This window comes from Hippopotamus amphibius, chromosome X (genome assembly GCF_030028045.1).
Source record: "Hippopotamus amphibius kiboko isolate mHipAmp2 chromosome X, mHipAmp2.hap2, whole genome shotgun sequence".
NCBI classification, from domain to species: Eukaryota; Metazoa; Chordata; class Mammalia; order Artiodactyla; family Hippopotamidae; genus Hippopotamus; species Hippopotamus amphibius.
In genome coordinates this window covers 35,546,752-35,561,430 of record NC_080203.1, presented here as the reverse complement: position 1 = coordinate 35,561,430, position 14,679 = coordinate 35,546,752, and the positions used below count along the sequence as shown (strand labels likewise).

Here is a 14,679-nt window from a genome sequence, read left to right as displayed (position 1 = left end):
AGTTAGCTAGAGGCAGCAGTGAGGGGAACAGTTAGTTAGGAAAAGAAGTGGTTTACATTTTGGTTTTGCCTCTAGTCTGCATCTCCTTAAAATAAGCATTACACTACAGAAATAAGAGCAGGTATACATGACCATAGGGCTAATATCAGGGCAGCCAAAAGAAATATGAGGTTTTAAAAAAATCATTACCAAGTAATATTTATCCTATCCATACAAAATTGAGTCAATATCAGAAAATCTATTAACACAAATCTCTGTATAATACACTATTGGATTAAATTACAATCAATGCAGGAAAATATTTGATAAGGTTCAACCTCTACTTATGATTATTTTTAAGTCTAGAAAACTGGGATACTTGATAAATGTTCAAAAACTTATAGAAAATATTATATTTAATGGAATAACATTAGTTACATTTCTGTTAAGACCAAAATGAAGACAAAGCAGCCACCTATCACCACAGTTTAACATAGTATTACAGATCCTGGGAAATGTTATAAAAAATATATATAAAATATAAAGAGGCTTAGGAATTAGAAGGAAGATCTTAAAACCATCATTATCTGAAAGTGATATGACCATTTGCATAGACAAGTCAGTAGAATCAGCAAATCATTAAAACTGAGAAGAGTAAAGCAAGACTTCCACATACAAAATCAACAGCATTTTCCCATGCCAGCAACAACCAATTAAAAATAGAATTTAAAATATACCATTCACAATTGCATCAAAATTATAAAATATCTAGGCATTAACTTAATCAGGAGGGCCTAATGCCTCTACGGAGAAAATTATAAACTCTAATATAGGTCAGAGATGAACTGAATAGAGATACATTCCATGCTCTTGAATGTGATGACTTATTATAAATATATCAATTATCCCCAAATTAATATTTAAATTCAACATAATCTCAATCAAAATTCCAGTTGATTTTTAAAGACAGTAAATAAGTGTACTAAAAATGTACACAGTGTAATAGAAGTCCACAAGCTGCTATGCCCACCTTAAGAAAGATGGAGAAAGGGCCATGATAACATTTTCACTTTTAAATACTGATATTGTTGCAACAAACAGACCTATAGAACAAAACAGAGAGCTCAGAGATAGATACACATGTATATTTGAATTTGAAATATGATAAAGGTGGTACCACAAATCAAAGGAAAAATAATGGATTATTTAGAAGGTGGTGTTGACAAAACATACTCTCAATATGAAGAAAAATAAATTACCATTGCCATTGTATTGCAATCATTACATCTCTGACTCCCAAGTATGTCCCTGTAATCAAAACAGGTCTGAGAATTCTACTTTGACCAATAATCTTTCCTTTTCTAAAGAAACTGTCTTTATAAAAACAAAATAATATGTCCCCAATCACAAGACATTTTAAAAGCATGTTAAATAGAAGGCATTTTAGACATAACTACAATACAAGGTCAAGTAATATTTCTGCTTTGGCACCACTATTTGCAATAAGCAAATCAGTCCCCTTACAATCTCACAGTTTTTATTACAGCACCTGCAAACTCTATGTACTACCATTGGTTAATATGTTTGAATAGAGTATCTATTGTCAATTGCTTGTAGAGTGTATTACTTTAATGGAGAGATTGAACAAAATACTTCTTTGATGGCTTACCATGCTTCCAAGTTAACAAACAAACAAACATGTAGATGCATGCTTGATCATATGTATCTAATCTAACCATAACTTAATTTTATCAAATGATAATCTGTGGGATAGGTCAAGATAGGAGCTCACTTACATTTTTAATCAAATGACAAAAATTATTAGTAATTAGTCCTTTTCTACTTATCATTACTGTCATTACATTTCCCTTGATCTCATTCAGTGACAGACACCAGTGCCCAATGGAGACTAGGAGCTATTTCTCCTAGCTTTGTAAGATCTACGTTTTACAGATTCCAGAATTCTCCCTGTCAGAAAAAAAATCATTCTACCAGTTACAATTAATTTTTTAAGAATTTTATTGAGATATAATGGACATATAATAAACTGCATATATTTAAAGTGTACAATTTGATTTTTTTTCTTATTAGTAATGTATATATGGCAATCTCAATCTCCCAATTCCATACCACACCAACCCTCCCCACTTTCCCTCCCTGGTGTCCAAATGCTTATTCTCTACATCTGTGTCTCTATTTCTGCCTTGAAAACCGGTTCATCTGTACCATTTTTCTAGATTCCGCACATATGCGCTAATACACGATACTTGTTATTCTTTCTGACTTACTTCACTTTGTATGACAGTTTCTAGGTTCATCCATGTCTCTACAAATGACCCAATTTCATTGCTTTTTATGGCTGAGTAAAATTCCATTGCATATATGTACCACATCTTCTGTATCCATTCATCTGTCAATGGACATTTAGGTTGCTTCCGTGACCTGGCTATTGTAAACAGTGCTGCAATGAACATTGGGGTGCATGTGTCTTTCTGAATTATGGTTTTCTCTGGGTATATGCCCAGGAGTGGGATTGCTGGATCATGTGGTAATTCTATTTTTAGCTTTTCAAGGAAGGTCCATACTGTTCTCTAAAGTGGCTGTATCAAGTTACATTTCCACCAACAGTGTAAGAGGGTTCCCTTTTCTCCACACCCTCTCAGCATTTACTGTTTGTAGATTTTCTAGTGATGCCCATTCTAACTGATGTGAGGTGATACCTCATTGTAGTTTTGATTTGAATTTCTCTAATAATTAGTGATGCTGAGCAGCTTTTCATGTGCCTCTTGGCCATCTGTATGTCATCTGTGAAGAAATGCCTATTTAGGTCTTCTGCCCATTTTCTGATTGGGTTGTTTATTTGATACTGAACTTCATGAAACAGTTATATATATATATAAACATTATATATTTTGGAGATTAATCCTTTGTCTGTTGGATTTGTTTGGAAATATTTTCTCCCATTCTGAGGGTTCTTTTCACCTTGTTTATAGTTTCTTTTGCTGTGCAAAGGCTTTTAAGTTTCATTAGGTCCCACTTGTTTATTTTTGTTTTTATTCGCATTATTCTATGAGGTGGGTCAAAAAAGATCTTGCTGTGATTTATGTCAGTGTGTTCTTCCTATGTTTTCCTCTAAGAGTCTTATACTGTCTGCCCTTACGTTTAGGTGTTTAATCCATTTTGAGTTTATTTTGTGTATGGTGTTAGGGAGTGTTCTAATTTCATTCATTTACATGTAGCTTTCCACTTTTCCCAGCACCACTTATTGAAGAGACTGTCTTTTCTCCATTGTATATCCTTGCCTCCTTTGTCATAGATTAGTTGACCATAGGTGTGTGGGTTTATCTCTGGGCTTTCTATCCTCTTCCACTGATCTCTATTTCTGTTTTGGGGCCAATATCATACTGTCTTGGATACTGTAGCTTTGTAGTATAGTCTGAAGTCAGGGAGTCTGATTCCTCTAGCTCCATTTTTTTTTTTCTCAAGAATGCTTTGGCTGGGCTTCCTAGGTGGCGCAATGGTTGAGAATCCACCTGCCAACGCAGGGGACACAGGTTCGATCCCTGCTCCAGGAAGATCCCACATGCCGTGGAGCAACTAAGCCCATGTGCCACAACTATTGAGCCTGTGCTTTAGAGCCCGTGAGCCACAACTATTGATCCTATGTGCTGCAACTACTGAGGCCCACACGCCTAGAGCCCGTGCTCCGCAACAGGAGAGGCCACAGCAATGAGGAGCCCGCACACCACGGTGAAGAGTAGCCCCCACTCACTGCAACTAAAAGAAAGCCCGTGCACAGCAAAAAAGACCCAACACAGCCAATAAAATAAATAAATAAGTAAATTTATTAAAAAAAAAAAAAAAGAATGCTTTGGCTATTTAGGGGCTTTTGAGTCTCCATACAAATTTTAGGATTTTTTGTTCTAGTTCTGTAAAAATTGCCATTGGTAGTTTGATAGGGATTGCATTGAATCTGTAGATTGCTTTGGGTAGTATAGTCATTTTCACAATATTGATTCTTCCAATCCAATAACATGGTATATCCCTCCATCTGTTTGTGTCATCTTTGATTTCTTTCATCAGTGTCTTATAGTTTTCTGAGTACAGGTCTTTTACATCCTTAGGTAAGTTTATTCTTAGGTATTTTATTCTTTTTGTTGCAAAGGTGAATGGGATCATTTCCTTAATTTCTCTTTCTGATCTTTTGTTGCTAGTGTATATGAATACAAGAAATTTCTGTGTGTTAATTTTGTATCCTGCAACTTTACCAAATTCATCGATTAGCTCTAGTAGTTTTCTGGTGGCATCTTTAGGATTTTCTATGTATACTACCATGTCGTCTGCAAACAGGGACAGGTTTACTTCTTCTTTTCCAATTTGAGTTCCTTTTATTTCTTTTTCTTCTCTGATTGCTGTGGCAAGGACTTCCAAAACTATGTTGAACAGTAGTGGCAAGAGTGGACATTCCTGTCTTGTTCCTGAACTTAGAGGGAACACTTTCAGTTTTTCACCATTGAGAATGATGCTTGCTGTGGGTTTGCATATATGGCCTTTATTATGTTGAGGTAGGTTCCCTCTATGCCCACCTTCTGGAGAGTTTTTATCATAAATGGGTGTTGAATTTTGTCAATAGATTTTCTGCATCTATTGAGATGGTCATATGGTTTTTATTCTTCAATTTGTCAATATGGTGTATCACATTGATTGAAGAATATATACATCCCTGGGACAAATCCCACTTGATCATGGTGGATGATCCTTTTAATGTGTTGTTGGATTCTGTTTGCTAGTATTTTGTTGAGCATTTTTGCAACTATATTCATCAGTGATATTGGTTTGTAATTTTTTTTGTAGTATCTTTGTCTGCTTTTGGTTTCAGGGTGATGGTGGCCTCACAGAATGAGTTTGGGAGTGTTCCTTCCTCTGCAAATTTCTGGAAGAGTCTGAGAAGGATGGGTGTTAGCTCTTCTCTAAATGTTTGATAGAATTTACCTGTGAAGCCATCTGGCCCTGGGCTTTGTTTCCTGGAAGATTTTTAATCACAGTTTCAATTTCTGTGCTTGTGTTTGGTCTGTTCATATTTTCTAATTCTTCATAGTTCAATCTTGGAAAGTTGTACTTTTCTAAGAATTTGTCCGTTTCTTCCAGGTTGTCCATTTTATTGGCATATTTTATTGGCTTGTTGTAGTCTCTTATGATGCTTTTTATTTCTGCAGTGTCTGTTATAACTTATTTCATTTTTAATTTTATTGACTTGAGCCCTTTTCCTCCTATTCTTGATGAGTCTGGCTAAAGATTTATCAATTTTGTTTATCTTCTCAAAGAATCAGCTTTTAGTTTTATTGATTTTTGCTATTGTTTTGTTTCTATTCATTTATTTCTGCTCTGACCTTTATGATTTCTTTCCTTCTACTAACTTTGGGTTTTATTTGTTCTTCTCTTGTTTCTTTAGGTGTACGGTTAGATTATTTATTTGGGATTTTTCTTATTTCTTGAGGTAGGATTATATTGCTATAAACTTCCCTCTTAGAACTGCTTTTGTTGAATCCCATAGCTTTTGGATCATTGTGTTTTGGTTGTCATTTGTCTCTACGTATTTTTTGATTTCCTCTTTGATTTCTTCCGTTGTCTCTTGGCTATTTAGTAGCATATTGTTCAGCCTCCGTGTGTTTGTGTTTTTTTACAGTTTCTTTTTCCTTTAATTGATTTCTAATCTCATAGCATTGTGTTGGAAAAGACGCTTGATATGATTTCAATTTTCTTAAATTTACCAAGGCGTGATTTGTGGCCCAAGATGTGATCTATCCTGAAGAATGTTCCCTGTGCACTTGAGAAGAATATCTTTTCCATCCCCTCACTTTCAGTCTGTATGTGTCCCTATATCTGAAATGGGTCTCTTGTTGGCATATACGAGTCTTGCTTTTGTATCCATTCAGCCAGTCTGTGTCTTGGTTGGAGCATTTAATCCATTTACATTCAAGGCAAATATTGATATGTATGTTCCTATTACCATTTTCTTAATTGTTTTAGGTTTGTTTTTGTAGGTCCTTTCCTTCTCTTTTGTTTCCCACTTAGAGAACTTCCTTTAGCATTTGTTGCAGGGCTGGTTTGGTGGTGCTGGATTCTCTTAGCTTTTGCTTCTCTGTAAAGCTTTTGATTTCTCCATCGTATCTGAAAGAGAGCCCTGCTGGGTAGAGTATTCTTGGTTGTAGGTTCTTCTCTGTCATCACTTTAAATATATCATATCACTCCCTTCTGGCTTGCAGTTTCTGCTGAGAAATCAGCTGTTACCATTACAGGAGTTCCCTTGTATGTTATTTGTTGTTTTTCCCTTGTTGCTTTTAACAATTTGTCTTTAATTTTTGTCAATTTGATTACTATTTGTCTTGGCGTGTGTCTCCTTGGGTTTATCCTATCTGGGACTCTGCACTTCCTGGACTTGAATGGCTATTTCCTTTCCCATGTTAGAGAAGTTTTTGACTATATTCTCTTCACATATTTCCTCTGGTCCTTTCTCTCTTCTCCTTCTGGGACCCCTATAATGCGAATGTTGGTGCATTTAATGTTGTCCCAGAGGTCTCTTAGGCTATCTTCACTTCTTTTCATTCTTTTTTCTTTATTCTGTTCCACAGCAGTGATTTCTACCATTCTGTCTTCCAGGTCACTTATCTCTTCTTCTGCCTCAGTTATTCTGCTATTGATTCCTTCTAGTGTATTTTTCATTTCAGTTATTGTATTGCTTATCTCTGTTTGTTTGTTCTTTAATTCTTCTAGGTCTTTGTTAAACACTTCTTGCATCTTTTTGATCTCTGCATCCAGTCTTTTTATGAGGTCCTGGATCATCTTCACTATCATTATTGTGAAATCTTTTTCTGGGAGGTTGCCTATCTCCATTTCATTTAGTTGTTTTTCTGGGGTTTTATCTTGTTCCTCCATCTGGTATAAAGTCCTCTGCCTTTTCATTTTGTCTGTCTTTCTGTGGCTGTGGTTTTCGTTCTGCACGCTGCAGGATTACAGCTGTTGCTGCTGCTGCTGTCTGCTCTCTGGTGGATGAGGCTATCTAAGAGGTTTGTGCACACTTCCTGATGGGAGGGACTGGTGGTGGGTAGAGCTGGGTGTTGCTCTGGTGGGCAGAGCTCAGTACAACTTTAATCCACTTGCCTGCTGATGGGTGGGGCTGAGTTCCCACCCTGTTGGTTGTTTGGCCTGAGGTGACCCAGCAATGGAGCTTACAGGCTCTTTGGCAGGGTTAGTGGCAGACTCTGGGAGGACTCATGCCAATGAGCACTTCCCAGAACTTCTGCTGCCAGTGTCCTTATCCCCACAGTGAGCCACAGCCACCCCCTGCCTCTGCAGGAGACCTCCAACACTAGCGAGTAGGTCTGGTTCAGTCTTCTACGGGGTCACTGCTCCTTCCTCCTGGGTCCTGGTGCACATACTACTTTTTGTGTGCCCTCCAAGAGTGGAGTCTCTGTTTCCCTTAGTCTTGTGGAAGTCCTGCAATCAAATCCTGCTGGCATTCAAAGTCTGATTCTCTGGGGATTCCTCTTCCCATTGCCGGACCCCAAAGTTGGGAAGCCTGACGTGGAGCTCCAAACCCTCACTTCAGTGGATAGACATCTGTGGTATAATTGTTCTCCCTTTTGTGAGTTGCCCACCCAGTGGTTATGGGATTTGAGTTTATCGTGACTGTGCCCCTCCTCCTTGGGGCTTCTCCTTTGTCTTTGGATGTGGATGTCTTTTTTGGTGAGTTCCAGTGTCTTCCTGTCAATGGCTGTTCAGCAGTTAATTGTGATCCCAGTGCTCTTGCAAGAGGGATTGAATGCATGTCCTACTCCACCATCTTGAACTAATTCTCACTTACAGTTCATTTTATTAACTACTTTAAAGTCAGAACCCTTTAAAACTTTGTGCTAAAGTTTAAAAACCCTGAGGAAGATCTGTCATGAGAATTATTTAAATCACTGGAAATTCCAATCTTTGGAAAACATTTTACTCTAAATCCTCATACTAACTTATGCACAATGGGATCAAAGTACTATTTATCCCATTTCTTAAAACCTTCTCTCTGCAAGATGACAATTCATCAATTTTCTAAATATCTCCTCAAAATTGTCCTTTCCTCCTCCCCCTTTTCTCTCCCTTTTTCTCAAAAATGCTCTTTAAAAAACACAAATGGCCTCCTTTTAACTATTACTTAACTCTCTATATTCACGCAATTGAGGACTTTCCATAATTTTACATAATGAAAAACTTTTGACCTGTGAATATATAGATTGGCACCCTCTATGAACTATGCTAAATGACCTACATACATTTTCCAGGGCTTAATATTTCTTTACAGCCTTTATTGTAAAACTATTTTGAAATTGGAATAGGTAGGAATGACCCCATCTCTAAGTAACTTGATATAGTCTTAGATTATTTTGATATATAATTCATCAACTGAACAAATAATAAGGAAACAATTTTTAACATCATGTATGAGAATGTATAAAAAGGAGCTTAAATTAGTGCGGGAGGAGCAGTTGACAAAATGAATAGAATTATTTTTCAAAGAAATATGAATGTTGGTACCAACTAGCAGAAGTGAATATTCAGTGACAAATGTAGTACTGAGAGGTAAATTTTAAAAATTAGCTTGGAAAACATGAGCATGAAAAACTATAAATTTTAATAGGTGGTAACCTCACTGACATCAGCCTTAATGATGTTTTTGTGGCTCTGACTCCAGATAAGGGAAATAAAAGCAATATCAAACAACTGAGACTGCATCAAACTAAAAAGCTTCCACACAGCGAAGGAAACCATAATCAAAATGAAATGGCAACCTATTGAATGGAAGAAGATATCTGCAAATCACATATCTGATAAGGGGTTAATATCTAAAATATATAAAGAACTCATACAACTCAACAATAACAAAAAAACTGAATTAAAAACATGCAGAGGATCTAAATAGACATTTTTCCAAAAGAGACATACAAATAGCCAACAAGTACATGAAAAAATGTTCAACATCATTAACTATTAGGGAAATGCATATCAAAACCACAATGAGATACCATCTGTCTGTTAGAATGGCTATTATTGAAAAGACAAGAAATAACAAGTGTTGGTGAGGATGTGGAAAAAAGGAAACCCTTGTACACTGCTGGTGGGATAGTACACTGATGCAGGCACTATGGAAAACAGTATGGAGATTCTTCAAAAAATTAAGAATAGAACTACCACATGACCCTGCTATTCCACTTCTGGGTATTAATCTAAAGAACACAGAAACACTAATTTGAAAATATATATGCACTCCTATGTTCATTGCAGCATTATTTACAATAGCCAAGATAGGGGAATAAACTACGTGTCCATGATGGATGAATGGATAAAGAAGATATAGTTTATATACACAAGGAAATACTACCCAGCCATAAAAGAGAATGAAATTCTGCCATTTGCAACAACATGGATTGACCTTGAAAGTATTATGCTAAGTTAAATCTAAAAAAAAAAAAAGAAAAGAAAAACAAACTGATAGGTACAGAGATCAGATGAGTGATTACCAGAGGGGAAGGGGGTTGGGGAAGGGCAAAATAGGTGAAGAGGGTAAACTGCATGGTGATGGACGGCAACTAGGCTTGTGGTGGTGATCACTTTGTAATGTGTATATAGATGTTGAATTATAATGCTGTATATTTGAAACTTACATAATAAAAGAATCACTGCCCTAAGGTATAATTTTAATTACTACTTTATAACTTATACAGCATCACTCTGTATTTCTTTGCATTAGAAGTGACAGATATCTGAACAAAGTTCTAGAAAATTCAGTTGGCTAACTGAAAACTCTATTTCTTCTTATGTATTTACATATGTACATACCTAATGCATTTCTCATCTATTTAGGTAGCTACTCGATGCATATCAATGGAGCACAGTAAAAATGAATTTATTCCTAACTTTAAACGACAGGAAGTGCAGAGTCCCATACAGGATTAAACCCAAGGAGGAACATGCCAAGACACACAGTAATCAATTTGACAAAAATTAAAGATAAAGAGAAAATATGAAAAGCAACAAGGGAAAAGCAACAAATAACATACAAGGGAATCCCTATAAGGTATCAGCTAATTTTTCAGCAGAAAATCTGCAGGCCAGAAGTGAGCGTCCTACGTTTTATTTTATGTAAAGGTTTATCGGACATTTATGTTATATAGAATCTACCTTAAAATTAAGATGACATAATTTTGTGAAGACATCTGAGGAAATTGTTTTTTTTTTAAAGAAAGCATTGCCTACTAAAAATATCATGATGTAAAGAGAATCTAGACTCAACTTACTTTGAATATCCTCTCGAAGTCTATTTTTCCATACTAGAGAACATAGACACAAGCTATCAAATACCTACAAAAAATGAATGCTGTGATGATTAAAAGAAGAGGTAGAAAGGGAGAAAAGAAATCTCAGACTTTAATTTTTTCATTCAACTTTATCCAGTTTGCATTGGTAATATACATTTAGTGTTCCATTTATTTTTAAATGCATCAGAAAATCAGTCATGATAGATCTGTGACCAATATAAACATTTCTGAATTCTTCAAAAAATTCAGTTAGAAAAGTCAATAAACTAGCAGTCTGTAAAGATAATTATTAAACAAATGGTACTGTATTTTTACTCCTTATTTCAATTCTAAGATATCTGACATCACTTCTTTCTTGTGCCATACAGGAATAAAATTTAGCAGAAGTAGCTATCTACTGCATGTTTTAGGGCCTAATAAAATATTTTAGTTTCACTATTTAACCTTCTTCAAATCGCAAATCCAATTCAAATAATGATAATCATTCTTAATTCAATAACTGATGAAGTAAATATATAATAACCATAAAAACCATTTAGAATAAATTTTACACTTATTAAAAAATAACTAAAAGAAAAACATCAGAGCCTTGGTATAATGTGTGCTTGAGGACTACACTGTGAAACTGTTATAGAGGTGGTGTTGCCTTTTGCCACTACAGTAAATAAACTGCCATGGTATGGACCGCAGACCCATCTTAAATGGAATTTTGCTTTGCAGTAAAGAATGCTACAGAGGTTCTGGTGTATTTTCTCTTTAAAGTAATAATTAATTGGCAAGTAAGTGAAATGCAATAAGGAAATGGCCCATAATTTCACTAATATTTCAATAATATGAAACATGAAAATACTTGTAAAATAATTAACATCTAGAATGATTAATAAGATGAATCCTACAGCATGATAACTATGAAAACAGTATGAATGATTGCTGTAGCTTTTAATGATCACTTAATTTGTAACATTGTCAAATTTTTACATTAAAAACTAACAACTAAGGTATTTATTTGTCATTTCTTACCTTTATTACCCAAGTTTTCACTAGAGAGATTATGTCAACGCCATTTTTTTAGATCCAACTGAAAAAATAATAACTAATTAGCTCAAATATTTAAAGTAATAAATTACTAACAGTTAATTTTTAAACCTTTTAGTCACAAGAAGCTTTAATTCTTTAAAAGCTTCAATTTGACCACTGGGGAATGTAAAGAACACATCTGAATCCTAAAGCCAAAACTTAATTATATGGCTTCATGCCAACTGATCAAAAAAGAAGTAGAGCTGTTCCTAAATCAACCGTTACTATACCATTTGGCACAATAGTTTTTACCTTTTATAAATACCTTTGAAATATCCAGGCCAATGTTTTTAATAAGTTGCATCCATATTAAGAGGTAACAAGTGCAAAGAATCACATATTTAAGATATGATACTTGCATGACTACTACAAAAGTAACTATACTAAGGTTTTTCTATAGGAAACTGAGTTATTCATTACAGTAATGTTTTTGAAAAATTCCTGCACTACTGCCAATGTAAATTTATCCATCTCTAAATTAAACAAGGACTTTATGTAGCCAGTATACTTATGAAAAGATTTATAGAATGGTCTGTGTTTATTTCAACGTCTTCTTAATTGAGGATAAATTAAGACTTACAGGATTCACAAATGGAAATATTTTCGAATAAAAACCTATTCCTCAATTGCTGCTCTCTGAATTTGAATATAAGCAAAGGCAGCACACTGATGTCATAACATTCCTGAAAGTCAAAACATAAACACAAACTGTGGCAGTTTTATCAAAATGTCCTTGATAATTAAGTACTCTGCTAATTCTCAAAAACCTTACTGCTTTGTGTAACATTTTCAATACAGAAATAAAATACTCTTCAAATAATACATCTTAAAAGATGATTAAGTTTTGCAAAATTAAATAGCATAAATTAAGCATATTAACATTGTTTTTCTGACAACATGAAATAACCAATTAAAAAAACTGCAATGGACTAAATAAAAAAAACACAACTGTCACAATGTGAGGCACATTTATCCTCACATATTACTGAGCTTACAAAATCTACTAAAATATTTTAAAATTCCATTGATTCCATTAATACATAAAAAGAAATTGCAAAAATGCTTAAGACTACATAAGAGTCATCAATTACACAGGCACTTCACATGTAAACAATCTACAGTACAACTGAAAATATTTTGGCACCAACCTATAATACTAAAAGAATTCAATATAAAGCCAGAGTTCTGTAATTTCTACTCACTTTTTTTCTAGAAAACTAAGACCAAAGATTGAAGAAATTATGTATAAACTAGAATTACAAGTATATTAAATAACTCAAATATAGAATTGTTTTAAATTGGTAAAAAATGATTACCTTATCCACATGTTCACCAGTATGCTATGATAAAAAAAATTAAACCTAATGTGATTATTCAATTGAAACCACATTTTAAATTTAGTGTTAATCTGATCATTGAAAAATAATCAAGGTTATCAGCTGACTTAGTAAAAAGAGAATTTGAATTTATCAAAAACTCTTAAGTTGATCCAGTTTTCCCCCAAGAGAAGTTTGGGCAATGCAAAATTGAATTTTAATGTTTTAACATAATTTTTCTTAAACCTAAGGCTTGATCTAATAAAATTATTTTTGATTAGACACCTTTATTCTTAAATTTGAGATATCTGAAATCACTTCAAATAAATGAAACTAGACACTTATGATTTTTAAATGTTATATCAAGCCGTAGAAAGCTGAGATGCCTTCGTTGTAGGTAATTCAAGAAGAGCCTGAACTGTGACACCAACTTTCACAAGACCTCTTTCTTCCAAAATATGATGAGGCAAACAGAGTCTTTCCTGAAAAAACAAAACAAATGATACCTGAACATTTGCTTTTTAATAGTGCAGCAAAACCTGAAAAAGTCAGAACTGGGTTTTTAAAACATGGTTTTTATGGAACTTCAAGTAAAAAGTAAACAATTCTAATTAAATTAAAATATAATCCTAAAATGTCTGTTTCAACAGATTTTTATGGTATGGAATTCTATTTCACAGGCTGTATTTTGATCTGAGGTTGATCCGATCCACACAGTAAGCAAATATTTTAAAGTGAGATGGTGGTGCTAGATGTTCCCTAAGTTCTTGTGCTAGAGCAGAAAGACCACTACATTTCCAGCCAAGGGATCTAAGGGCCATATGAAGTACTAAAGATACTAAAATTCCCTGAAACTCTGTTTTTTCCTCCTGAAAATGGAACTGTGTGAGAAACAAACAGAACAGTCTATATATGGAAGCACTTTGTAAACTGTCCATTCCTGTACAAAACTAGCCACTCTGGTTCTTTCTACCAGTTCTGAGGTACCATGGTCTGTGATGTATACAGCACTCCAGTACTTTCTTTTTTTTCTAAAAGTTACTTCCCTCCAACTTCAAGTGATGTGTTGCTTCTTAGTTCCAATAGTCTAGAATTTGATAAATAACAACTGCCTTCTCTTCTAAGTTATCATGTGTCATTTGATCTTCACAACTCTATGAGAAAGAGAGTTTAGAGACAACTCTGCATTAGGTTTCATTAGCCTTCACTGATCCTCTTCTAACAGTCTTAATGTTTCCAAAGGTTCTGTCTTCACCCTCTTCTCTTTTTAAAACTATATCCTCTCCTTGGTATTCTCAAAGCCTCATCAAAACCACAAGGGTTTTAACTGAAAGTTTGCATGCATATGCACAACATGAAATAAATTTGGTAGCATTTTTGAAGAAACGACGCAACCTACTGCTTCAATTGGGACACTCACTCATCTCAGGAAAATAAGTTAGTAATGGATAGACTGGGTGGCAAACAGATCATCTACAGGTCCCATCTGGTCCATAATTTGTTTTCGTTGGCTAGCACAGTGTTTTACAAATCTAGAAACATTTTTTTTTAATCCAGTGTTTCATGAAACATTGGAAGCCTTGGCAAGACTTATTCCCAAATAGTAACAACTATATTTTCCATCCTGATGACTTTCAAATCTTTATTTTCTGCCAAGATCTCTCTATTGAGCTCCAGTAAGAAATGTCAACTTGATACAGCCAAATGGATATCCAACAGACATATCAAAATCAATATGTCCACAACAGAACTACTTCCTTAGTAAATTAACTTCTCCTTCTATATTCTATACCTCAGTCAGTAACACACTATTCAGTCTCTCTCAACATAAACCTGGGAATCATAATAGTCTCTTTCTTCCTTACTCCCATAACTCAATCACCAAATACCACTGATAATATCCCATTTATCAAACGAGTTCTTAAAAACTATCTTCTCACTCCATTTTT

General features: G+C 34.6%; 1 protein-coding gene across 1 annotated transcript in view; it reads right to left on the bottom strand.

Moving 5' to 3' along the window:
* Positions 1-12,768: 12,768 nt before the first annotated feature.
* Positions 12,769-14,679, bottom strand: part of LRCH2 (leucine rich repeats and calponin homology domain containing 2) — an 82,248-nt gene continuing 80,337 nt past the window's right edge. The window contains exon 21 of the mRNA XM_057719274.1: positions 12,769-13,212. Coding sequence (XP_057575257.1) covers positions 13,093-13,212 — 120 coding nt within the window. The 3' untranslated portion in view covers positions 12,769-13,092. The remainder of the gene's footprint in view (positions 13,213-14,679) is intronic.